The 11,868-nt window shown below is 55.0% G+C and overlaps 1 protein-coding gene across 1 annotated transcript; it reads right to left on the bottom strand.

The window, feature by feature from the left end:
• Positions 1-7,983: 7,983 nt before the first annotated feature.
• Positions 7,984-10,566, bottom strand: LOC144828821 (CCAAT/enhancer-binding protein delta-like). Its single transcript, XM_078687324.1, has one exon. The coding sequence runs from the start codon at positions 10,064-10,066 to the stop codon at positions 9,161-9,163; it is 906 nt and encodes a 301-aa protein (XP_078543450.1). The 5' UTR covers positions 10,067-10,566; the 3' UTR covers positions 7,984-9,160.
• Between the last annotated feature and the right edge of the window lie 1,302 nt (positions 10,567-11,868).

Raw genomic sequence — 11,868 nt, 5'->3', positions numbered from 1 at the left:
CCACTCCATCCACCAGCACCTTCAGGCGCGCTGGGAACAGTAGGGAGTACTGCACCCCTTCGTCGTGGAGGGCCCTCTTGACAGCGACGAAGGAGAAGCGGTAGCGCTGGACCTCCTGGGAATAGTCGGGAAAAAGAGACACAGAAGCGTTGTCCACCTTGTATGTGCCAGTCGACCTAGCGTGCCGCAGGATAATGTCCCGGTCTCTGAAATGTAGCAGCCGGGCTATCACTGGCCGGGGGGGGGGCGGCCCGGGGCTGGAGGTCGTGCTGGGACCCTGTGAGCCCTCTCCAATGTGTAGAAGTGCGTCAGGCCCTCAGGGACCACCACATCTCGCAACCAGTTCTCCAGGTATGAGACCATGTCGCCCCCTTCGACATTTTCGGGCAGACCCACCACTCTGATGTTATTGCGCCTGTTGCACCCTTCTGCATCAGCCGCTCTCCTTTCCAGTTGCTGCACCCTGCGCGCTAGGTCCTCCAATGTGGCGTCTGACACTTTCTGGGCCGGTTCCAGCGTCTCTAGCGCCAGCTCTGCTGACTTGACTCGGTCAGTGAGCTTGTCGTGGTCCGCCTTCAAGAGGCCAAGGCCTGTGGAAACCTTAGCGATGTCCTGGCGCAGCGCTTCTCTTGTGTCCCCTATGGCTTTGAGGATCTGGTCCATCTGTTGCTGTTGCAGCCCTGTAGCCTGGCCATCCGTCACCCGTTGTTCATGGGCCTCAAGGGAGTCCTCAGCCTGGTCCGGTGGCGCCGCGCCCGCTCCCTTCCGTGGCTTCCCCATGGCGCGCCACCAGATCTCGCAATTATGCCAATCGCCAGGGGTCCGTCACGTGATGTGCACCAGGCTGCGATGGGAACCGCCACCCCACAGGTCTGGCCGAGCAAGGAACCAGGACTGCGTCCACAAGAGATCTCCGGGTGGTGCCGCAGGGCCACAGGCGCCCGGTGCTCCAATGGGGGTCCCACTCGCCAGGCCCCACGTTCGTCCACGAGGTCCACCAGTGATGCTAATCCGCCCCGGCCCCTCGATGAGTGCTGGGCTACCCAGATGGCAGATCCCGCGCCTGGGGGAGCTCCAATGCGACCCCTGGCCCTCTCCCATGCACAATGGGGGCTGCGGCAGGAAGTCCAGAAGTTCTCCCAAGTCCCTAGACCCGTGGCGAAGATACCAAAGCGCCGCTACCCGTGTCTGCACCGGGCCAAGGGCAGGGCCCCCCTCAGTTCGATCTTGGGCAATCCACGAGCTCACTGGCCTCTAGTCTTCCAGCGCAACTACTGCGTCCCCAGCAGGCCAGGCGCCGCTCCCCACTCCCGGCTCCAAGGTGGCTCCGCTCCCCAGTCGGGATCCGTGGCTCCGGTGCACCAAATAGCCGGCCGCAAAGCAGAGCGGCACCTCTCAGCAGCAGCCCCGCCGGGTCCGATGTCCTCTTCCGGGACCACTCCACTCCGCTGCCCGGGTGTGACGACGCCACAGCCCCTTCTCGCTGGGTCCTCCGTTCGCGGCCGCTGGCCAGTCGGGAGCGCAAATACGTGGGCACTAGCGCTGGATGCCCGCGCCCATCCCCGCCAAAAGGCCGTCTCCCGGGCCGCTCCGACCTCCGCTCTTCCACGGGGGACCGGGTCTCCAGGCAGCACCTCCGTAATCGAGGCCGGGGATCAAAGGGCCGCAGTAGGTCCTCGGCAAGATGGCCGACCGCTGCAGTCCGGGCTCCGTTTCAGGTGCCGATTTCAAGGCAGCTGTGGGACCCTCCTTATGCCCAGCCGCCGCCGAGGCGCCCCATGCCGTTCGGGGACCACGCCTGGTCGGTGGCGCCGCCGGGGAGGGTCTCGGTCAGGATAAATACCGAGATCAGCCCGGAGCTCGGGGCTCAGGCGACCATGCTCGGCGGAGTCCAAGCCACGCCCCTCGGAACCATGTCCTTATAGCTGTTCTATGATATTGCCATACCATATACTCTTAAGTGCATTATAATCCTCGCGGTTGAATGCTAACTTTGGTTTGGCTTTATCTAAACATGTCGTGTAAGGTGTCATACACTTTGGAATACTACCCCCTCGCCAATTCTGGCGACGGTGGTAACATTCCACCCTTCTAGAGGGAGAAGACATGTTGTTGCTGACTATCCCGGTTAAAGTTAACCAGAGCCCCAGTGGCACAAAATGGACGCTGCTGCCACAGACACAAGTCTGACCTCCTGCTGCTGGGAGTCCTTCCAGTCACGGAGGTTTGGACAATAGGTTTCCTGCCTGGAGGGGTGCGAACACCACCCCAGACAGGACTTTGTGTATTGGGACAAGGAGTGCTGAATAGAATGAGACACTGCCTGGGGCACACTAGGTGCTGCATACATAGTCCAGTTCAAACCGGTGCTGGGGCACTCCAGCCCCAGCTCTGGCGCGAAACTGGACAAAGGAGAGGAGGTATAACCACCCCCCCTTCCTGGTTCCACCCACAGGAGGGACCTAGAAAGTAATACAGCCCCTTTTAGTTGTATAAAGGTAGGAGCTGAACTCCAGGAATTTTGATTTATCCTGATATCGACTTGAAACGAAACTCTGGACCCTTCGACATTCACCTGAGCTGAAGAATCTCCCTTGTGGCCAAGGAGTGACCACCCTGGGCAACCAGGCACCATCCAGCAACTCGATGGCTTGCTTTGTCCCCGTTCCCGCCGGAACCCGAGCACAGAGCCCGACAAGACCTCGACTCCCGGACCTCTCTGACCCCACTGCACGACTCCAGCACAGCTGAGTCCCGTGGAAGGCGTCGGAACCCGTGGAACCAGGTGTAGGAGAATAGGGTCTGCTTGCTATGGTCACCCCCACTTTTTGCTTTTGCTTTATTGGTTTTCGACTTAGATGTGGCTGTGGGCCTGCTAATCAGACCCACAGCCCAGATGCACTCTCTCTAAATTCACACCATGTACTCTAGGTACATCCACAATTGGGAATTGGCTCACCTTACCAGCCCCTGTAGAAGTGTACCCTAGGTACTCAGGGCATAGGTGTAACCAAGGCCTACCAGGGGCTGCAGCATGTATTATGCCACCCCTGGCAGGCCACTCAAACGGACACAACTGGCTGATCACTCGGCTGGGGCAAGGTCGTGTAATCACCCCTTGCTTAGGTATAGTATTCCTATATCTACCCTTAAAAATAGACACACAGTAACCTATAAGTCACTCCTATGGCAGGCCTTAACAATCCTGGAGGCAGAGTGCTTGGTTATGTGTGAGATGGTGCTCTAGCATAAGCTGAGCCTGTCTGCAGCTTTCGGATCCATGTCCTTACAGCGGTTCTATGATATTTCCATACCATATACTCTTAAGTGCATTATGAACCTCGCGGTTAAATGCTAACTTTGGTTTGGCTTTATCCAAACATGTTGTGCAAGGTGTCATTCGCTTTGGAATACTACCCCCTCGCCAATTCTGGCGACGGTGGTAGCATTCCACCCTTCTAGAGGGAGAAGACATGTTGTTGCTGACTATCCCGGTTAAAGTTAACCAGAGCCCCAGCGTACCAAAATGGATGCTGCTGCCACAGACACAAGTCTGACCTCCTGCTGCTGGGAGTCCTTCCAGCGAGGGGGGCCTGGACAATAGGTTTCCTGCCTGGAGAGATGCGAGCACCACCCCAGACAGGATTTTGTGTATTGGGACAGGGAGGGCTGAATAGAATGAGACATGCCTGGGGCACACTAGGTGCTCCATGCATACCCCAGTTCAAACCGGTTGCTGTGGCACTCCAGCCCCAGCTCTGGCGCGAAACTGCACAAAGGAAAGGGGGTGTAACCACCCCCCTTCCTGGTCCCACTCATAGGAGGGACCTAGTGAGTAACCCAGCCCCCTTTAGTAGTATAAAGATAGGAGCTGACCCAGGAGACTTTAGATTTGATCCTAAACTGAAACTTTAAACGAAACTCTGGACCCTTCGACATTCAACCTACTTGAAGACTGAAGAATCTCCCTTGTGGCCAAGGAGTGACCACCCTGGGAAACCAGGCACCATCCAGCAACTCGACGGCTTGCTTTGTCCCTGTTCCCGCCGGAACTCGAGCGCAGAGCCTGACAAGACCTCGACTCCAGGACTCCTCTGACCCCACTGCACGACTCCAGCACAGCTGAGCTCCGTGAAAGGCGTCGGAATCCGTGGAACCAGGCAACTTGGTAAGTCTTCAACTTGCTAACAGCGCAGCTCCTGAGGAATCCTCGAAGCTGTGCACTGGGGACTGAGACACCCCGACACCGAGCTCCACCTGCACCGAAGACCAGCCCTCCACACTCCACGAGATCTGCGTGGGGCCCTCCTGCTTGTGTTCTGCTCGACGCGTTGTCCGGTTGCTGGCCCTTGGCTAGTAGCCCTCTGACGACGATCCTTGTAAAAATCCATCGCTGGTCTGGTCGCTCCAGACTGGCCCTTGCTTCCCTGAAAAGGTGAAGTACCTCAGACCCTCCTGGTCTGCACCAGAAGCCTTTTGTGTATCCTGCGTGGGTTGCCTTTGCTTAGGCTTGTTGGCTCCAATCTTGAAGTCGACCCCTCCATCTGCGAGAACCTTCATGGGACAGCTCCTCTCCAGCACCTGATTGTCCTCGACGCCTCCTGGTCCGCGTGGCTGCAATGACAAGCATCACATCCGCACCTGATTGCTCCTCAACGACATCTGGTTCCTCTCTGGTTCCACCCGATTACTGGCTAGTGGCCTAGACTCTGTCCCCTCTGCTTTCAGGTCCTCGTCATCCTAGATCCACCCTTGGATCCACCCGGACATCTTCCTCCTGGTCGCCTGCAGCATCTTTCTTCAAGGCTCCATTGAGAACGACGACGAAACCCGACACACTTTGACACCTATGTACCCGCAGCCCGTGGGTGAGGTAACGCGAGTACTTCGGTGCTCCAGTAGGGATTGACTATCCTAGTGTCCAGATTTACTAGTTGTTTCCTCCTAGCTAGACTGGAAGAGTCCTAAATCTTCATTTACTTACCTTCTAAGTTCCCATTGACTTAACATTGACTCCCGCGTGTGTGTAAAGACACTGCACGCGCTGCCTGTGGGACTCCTACTCCTAACCTAAGGGTCAGATAGTGTAGCCCCAGCGATTCTCAAGGCCCTAGGCCTTCTCCTTTCCCAAGTCGTGGTCCTTATACCACTTACTTAGTATATGGTTTTACGCGTCCCTAGGGCCTAACTGTAAATTGTGCTATTTAAAGTATTTCTAAGTGTAACTTGTTATGTGCTTTTGCCTCTGACCTCATAAAGAGTTCAGAGGAGTGTGTTAGTGAATAAATACATATATATTTTATATATATCCTGTGTGGTGTCCTTTCATTTGATATTCAAGGGGTTACATATGGTAAAACAGCTGGCTTTACATGCCCTCAAGAGTCTTTTAGCCTAAGACTGTTATGTCCACGCTACCACTAGGATAGCTGGTCTATAAGGTTGACTTCCAACCATCACCATAAGGGTTGTTTGGACTGGTGCGAGGTGTTCACTAGAATAGTGAACATCATACACCAGGCCAACTTCTCACACCAGGCATCTTGGAAAGCCTGCAACTTGCTAACAGCGCAGCTCCTGAGGCTTCCTCGAAGCTGTGCACTGGGGACTGAGACACCCCGACACCGAGCTCCACCTGCACCGAAGACCAGCCCTCCACACTCCACGAGATCTGCGTGGGGCCCTTCTGCTTGTGTTCTGCTCGACGCGTTGTCCCGGTTGCTGGCCAGTTGGCTAGTAGCCCTGTGACGACGATCCTTTGAGAATCCATCACTGGTCTGGTTGCTCCAGACTGGCACTTGCTTCCCTGAAAAGGTGAAGTACCTCAGACCCTCCTGGTCTGCACCAGAGCTCTTTGTGTATCCTGCGTGGGTTGCCTTTGCTTAGGCTTGTTGGCTCCGATCTTGAAGTCGATCCCTCCATCTGCGAGAATCTTCGTGGGACAGCTCCTCTCCAGCAACTGGTCACCCTCGACGCCTCCTGGCACACGTGGCTGCAAAGACAAGCTTCACGACAGCACCTCGACGACATCTGGTTCCTTCCTGGTTCCACCCAGTCACTGGCTAGTGACCTAGACTCTGTCCCCTCTGCTTTCAGGTCTTCTTCAACTCCGATCCACCCTTGGATCCACCCGGACATCTTCCTCCTGGTCACCGGCAGCATCTTCTTCCAGGGCTCCATAGGAAACAACGAGAAAACCCGACACACTTTGACACCAATGCACCCGCAGCCCGTGGGTGAGGTAACGCGAGTACTTCGGTGCACCTGTAGGGATTGACTATCCTAGTGTCTAGTTTTGTTAGTTGTATAATCCTAGTTAGACCGGAAGTGTCCTAAATCTTCAATTACTTATCTTTTAAGTTCCCATCGACTTTCTATTGACTCTCGCGTGAGTGTACGGACACTGCCCGCGCCGCCTGTGGGCCTCCTACTCCTAACCTAAGGTTCAGATAGTGTAGCCCCAGCGATTCCCTAGGCCTTTCCTTTTCTCCAGTCGTGGTTCTTATACCACTTCCTTAGTATATGGTTTTACACGCCCCTAGGACCTAACTGTAAATTGTGCTATTTAAAGTATTCTGATTAAGTAACTTGTTATGTGCTTTGGCCTCTGATCTCATAAAGAGTTCAGAGGAGTGTGTTAGTAAATAAATACTTATATATTTTATATATATCCTAAGACTGTTCTGTCCACGCTACCACTAGGATAGCTGGTCTATAAGGTTGACTTACAACCATCACCATAAGGGTTGTTTGGACTGGTGCAAGGTGTTCACTAGAATAGTGAACATCATATACCAGGCCAACTTCTCACAGGTCACTGACCCCACAGCACCAGGCGCTAGGTGGAACAGATGTGTCACTGACTCTACAGCACCAGGGGCTAGGTGGAACAGATGGGTCACGGACCCTACAGCGCCAGGGACTAGGTGGAACAGATGGGTCACGGACCCTACAGCGCCAGGGACTTGGTGGAAAAGATGGGTCACGGACCCTACAGCGTCAGGGACTAGGTGGAACAGTTGGGTCACTGACCCTACAGAACCAGGGACTAGGTGGAACAGTTGGGTCACTTGGCGACAACTGGAACCGAAAGCCCTGGGCGCTACTCCCAGTATCCCCCCTTGACCATGTGTGTGATCGTGGCTAATAATTATTTCACCTGCCAGACCCTCCTTTTATTTATCTGCAAGAAATCGTGAGCTCTTAGAAACGGACTCCAATGTGTAAACACTGACCATTTTCATAAACCTTGAAAGAAGCGCGAATTTGCCAGGGTGTTTGAGTGTTTCAATCCAGCGTCTGATTTAAACGCCCGGGCACATAGTTTTATATATTTAAAGGTTCAGCTCCCTGAATACTCGCGCGACTCTGATTCAAGGCGCTGAATAATCGTGGCACTGAGCTTCAAGGTCAAGACAGTCCCTAGAGTGGCAACATCTGATGCGTGCTGTTTTTCGTAGCCCCAGCGCGCCTGTGTGCAGCAGCGGATTAGGACATGACCCTGTGGGGTTACCTCAAAGAACACATGAATTGGCATTTTTTACCCTGCTATTCCAGTGTCAGCCGCTGGGGTGAAACCACTGCAGAGCAGCTGTATCCAGCGTGCCTGGGATGTCAGTCAGTTCATGTTATGAGAGATGTGGGGGGGGCGGTCACATACACCAGAGGCGCAGGGCCCACTCGGCGGCCCCCAACCAGGTCACAGGTCTTTGGCAGCGCGCCAGATTTAAATTATCAACGCGCTGGTGTGAGATGGATAATTGGGTACAAACTGAGTCACCCAGTGCAACAACGACGTGCTCACCCTTCTGTATTTCCAGTGGAGCATGGCACGCCGCTGAAGCATTATTTCAAGAAATTGTCACCCCTCATGCTTGACACACAACATTCATCAAAATACTTTGCTTTTTCTACCTGTAGAAACCGACTGCACACAACTTTTAAGTGGCATGTAAAATAACGCAAGGAAGGAAAAACTCAATGTAAGTTTTAAAATAGTTTTTATTCCTACAAATGTAAAAATGTACACACATATATATATATATATAAATAATTAAATATGCTCAGTCTGTTTGTTCTCTACAATACAAAGGTGTTTTGAATCACGCTGTTTTTAAAAATGTACCATAGCTGCTTCAATACAAAGTAAAATGTAGGGAAAAAAACGACAATTACAAAAATAACTTAAGGGAGGGAATAAACACAAGTCTTTAGCTTCGTTGATAGTCTGTGGCAATTCTCCAATAGTAGCGCTCCCATTCATTGTACAAAAGTAATTTGTATAAAAAAAAGGAAAAATTGAAAACCAGCACAATTTCACTTTTTGGGCTTTTGCACAGTACTTTCTTGCTACAGGTGATCTGAAAACGTTCACTGAGGTATTGAGTTACAACACGAAAGGGGGCCTGTTGGTTTAAGTATTTCTGTCAAAGGTTCACAACATAAGGGCGGGATCATTAACAATACAAGCCTGTTTTTTTTTATCAAGGACGATAAACACGTAGAGAAACCTAAAAACATAGACTCCTTTAAAGTTATTTACCATAGACACAAAAGGCGGACAGGAGACTGTGTGACTTTGGCAGAAAAGCCTGATAAAAGTGATTTATGATTGTCTGCTGTTGGCGTGTACCTGGAATAGGGAGGGAAGGTGGAATTTCCACCTATTCTGCATACGAGGCCGTAAACAAGTGTTGGCAGAGCGCAGGAAAGTAGCTCTTGTGTGTGGTAAGCATACGTGAAATGGCACTTTGTGTCTTCAAAGCAAAACTGCAACAGGTTTTTAATCTCTAGGTTTAGTCATTTTTAGAGAATTTCTTTGCGTGACATGTCTTTCCCAGAACACAGAAACATATCACGAGGTCACTTTGTGTCTAAGGCAGAATACATTCATTGTAAGGCTTTTTAGCCTCCCCTTTAGTCGAAGGCACAAAACGAACATTATAAAGGCATTGCACCCACGAACAGACCCTTCAACATGAGGGCTCTGCCTGTACCGTAGAAGCGCAGAGCTGGAATAGTCCCTGCAGTCTTGGTGCGATAAAAGCCAGGCTCCTTTCTGTGCACAGCCTTCGGGTGTATGTCCTTGGCAAAAACCACTCACATTCAACAGGTGCCCCTCCCGCTCATAGTCCTAAAAGTCCGGGGCCGCTGCGCGCAGTCACCGGCAGTCCATGCCGCTGGGCACGCCGGGCTGCTGCTGCTGCTGGGGGCTGCTGAAGGCCTGCGTGGCGGCCGCCGGCAGCTGCTTGAAGAAGTGCCGCAGGCCGGCCAGGTCCCTGGAGAGCAGCTCGATGCGCTTGTGCAGCCGCTCGTTCTCGCTGGAGAGCTCAAGCAGGCGCTGCTGCATGTCCTGGTTGCGCTGCTTGGCCTTGTCGCGGCTCTTGCGCACGGCGATGTTGTTGCGCTCCCGCCGCTGGCGGTACTCGGTGCTGCCGCGGTCCAGGCTCTTCTTGCCGTGCCGCCGCTCCTTGCCGCCCCCGCCGCACAGGCTGGGCGAGCGGCTGCTGGAGCACGAGGAGCTGGGCTCCGGGGAGGTGGGCGGCGTGGGGTGCGGGGGTTGCCCCCCGGGCAGTAGCACGGCCGTCTGGGCGCAGGCGGCGATCTGCGAGGAGAGGTCTCCGTCGCTCCACTTGGGCTTCTGCTTGAGGGCGGCCCGGGCCCGCGGGGCGGAGCCGCCGCCGCCCCCGCCAAACAAGGTGGAGAGCGCGCTCAGGTACTCGAAGTCCGCGGCCCGGGGCTCGGCTTTGGCGTGCGGCTGGCTGTGGTTGAAGAGGTCGGCGAAGAGCTCGTTGTGGCACAGCTCCAGGGTGGGCACCGCCGCCATGGCGTCGATGTAGGAGCTGAAGTCGATGGCGCTCTCGTCGTCGTAGATGGCGGGGGCTGCGCTCAGCTCTGCCAGGGTGCCCCCGCCGCGCTCCTCGTCCTCCTCCCCGGGCTGCTGCGGCGCGCACAGCTGCCCCCGGACGCCCGCCTTGTCCGCCCGGCTCTCGGTGTAGAAGTTGGCCGGCTCCATGGACCAGTTCCTATAGCATAGCGCGGGCTCCAGGCTGTACAGGGCACTCATGGGCAGGCTGCGGGTCGCCCGGCGGGCACGGGTGCACAGGGGGCCTCCCGCAGAGGCTGGGCTCTCGCTCCCGGGCTGCCAATGAAGTTCAAGCCGCTGCGAGCTGTGCCAGCAGCTCAGGTGCACCTCTGTGCCACGGGCTGCACGTGTGCCCCAACGACTCTGCCGCTGTCACTTTCTTGGAGTTGGTGATTCTTGTGCAGTGCCTCTCTTGCACCCTGCACGTCTCCCACTCCTTTCTTGTCCTGCAGTCTCTGCTGGATGCACCCTGTGTGCGTTGCGCTGAGGGTGCTGTCTGCTCCTGGGCACCTGGGGCTTGCGCTCGGGAGAGTGCACCTGGTGGTGGATTGGAGCTGAGGGTGCTGTCTGCTCCTGGGCACCTGGGGCTTGTGCTCGGGAGAGTGCAGCTGGTGGTTGCTGGGCGCTGAGGGTGCTGTCTGCTCCTGGGCACCTGTGGCTTGTGCTCTGGAGAGTGCACCTGGTGGTTGCTGGGCGCTGAAAGGCTGCGCTGAATCTGAGTCCTGGCACCTTCACCGCTCTCTATATAGTCAGGAGTGGCTTGGCTCCGCCCTGAGTGAGTGACGCGCTGCACCTCAGCGGGAGGGAGTGCGGGGCCCCGAGGGGGCGGGGCGGGCTGTCAGGCTACTGCCGGGCTGCGTGTGAGAGCCGAAGGAGCGCTGCCGCCTCCCGCAGCCAGGCGCGCACTGACCCGGAGCCCGGCCAAAGCGCACGGCCGGGGGCAGCCCGCCAAAGCCGGCCGCGGCAGCAGACTGCGCTCTGCCCGGGTCCAGCCTCACTCGCTGACTCCCTCCGAGAAGAGCTCAGTACACACCGCAGTCTCACCCCTCTGGAAGTGAGTCTCACACCCTGCTGCACAGTCTTCGGGGGTGAGGACCTTTGACTGGGAATGCGTCTGACGCTACAGTCTCACCTCTTGATGCACAGCTTCTGGAGATGCGACCTAAACCTTGGTGTAAAGACTTGTAGCGAGTCTCGCCCCTTTGGATGAGGGAGCTTAAACTTTGGTGGAGCAGCTCTTGGATGGGGATTGAACCTGGCACTACAGTCTCGCACCTTGGCGCACGGTCTCTGGCTCTGGGGGTGAGTCTTACACCCCAGGGAAGAGGCTCGTTCATTGGAAATGAGCCTCGCGCCATTCTCACCCTTTCTGCACGTAGCGAGACCCCATTACCGCAGAGAAGAAGTTTATTGGTGAGGCGCGAGTCTCACAAAACTGTCTCACCCCTTGCTGCATCCATCTGTGCAATTTAGTCTCACACCTCAGAGAGGAGCCCAGTGGGTTGGCACACATTAGTCTCACCCTAGGTGCACGGTCTGTGCGATTGATCGTTCACAGTCTCTAGATGTCTTCCATCTCGCTGACAGAGTCGCCCTTTGCTGCACACCCTGCAGCTGGGAGCGAGTCTGACGCCACTGGGTGGAAGTGTCACTCATCTGTGTGTCTCGTGCCGCAGAATAATTGGGAGGGCCCCGGTGGGTGAGTCTCGTCTCGTTCCATGAAAAGGATCCCGGTCCCGGGTCACTTTTAATGGAGTTCGGAACACCTGTCCGGGTTACTTTTGGGCTGAAACGTCAGCAGTTGCTTAGAACGGCTAACATGCCTAAACATTCTTGCACCGTACTGTTTCCGTGCCCAACAGACCATTTCTGTTTGATATTGTGCTTTAGTAACTAGCATGACCTTTAACTCGATCAATCAAAATAACCTTTATTCGGATATTGGATTATCCATAAAAGCATACACATAATTACGTACATGGTCAATGTTAAAAATAGGGTAA

Source organism: Lissotriton helveticus, chromosome 4_1 (assembly GCF_964261635.1).
Source record: "Lissotriton helveticus chromosome 4_1, aLisHel1.1, whole genome shotgun sequence".
NCBI classification, from domain to species: Eukaryota; Metazoa; Chordata; class Amphibia; order Caudata; family Salamandridae; genus Lissotriton; species Lissotriton helveticus.
The sequence above is the reverse complement of the archived record's forward strand: the minus strand, read 5'-3'. Positions and strand labels throughout refer to the sequence as shown.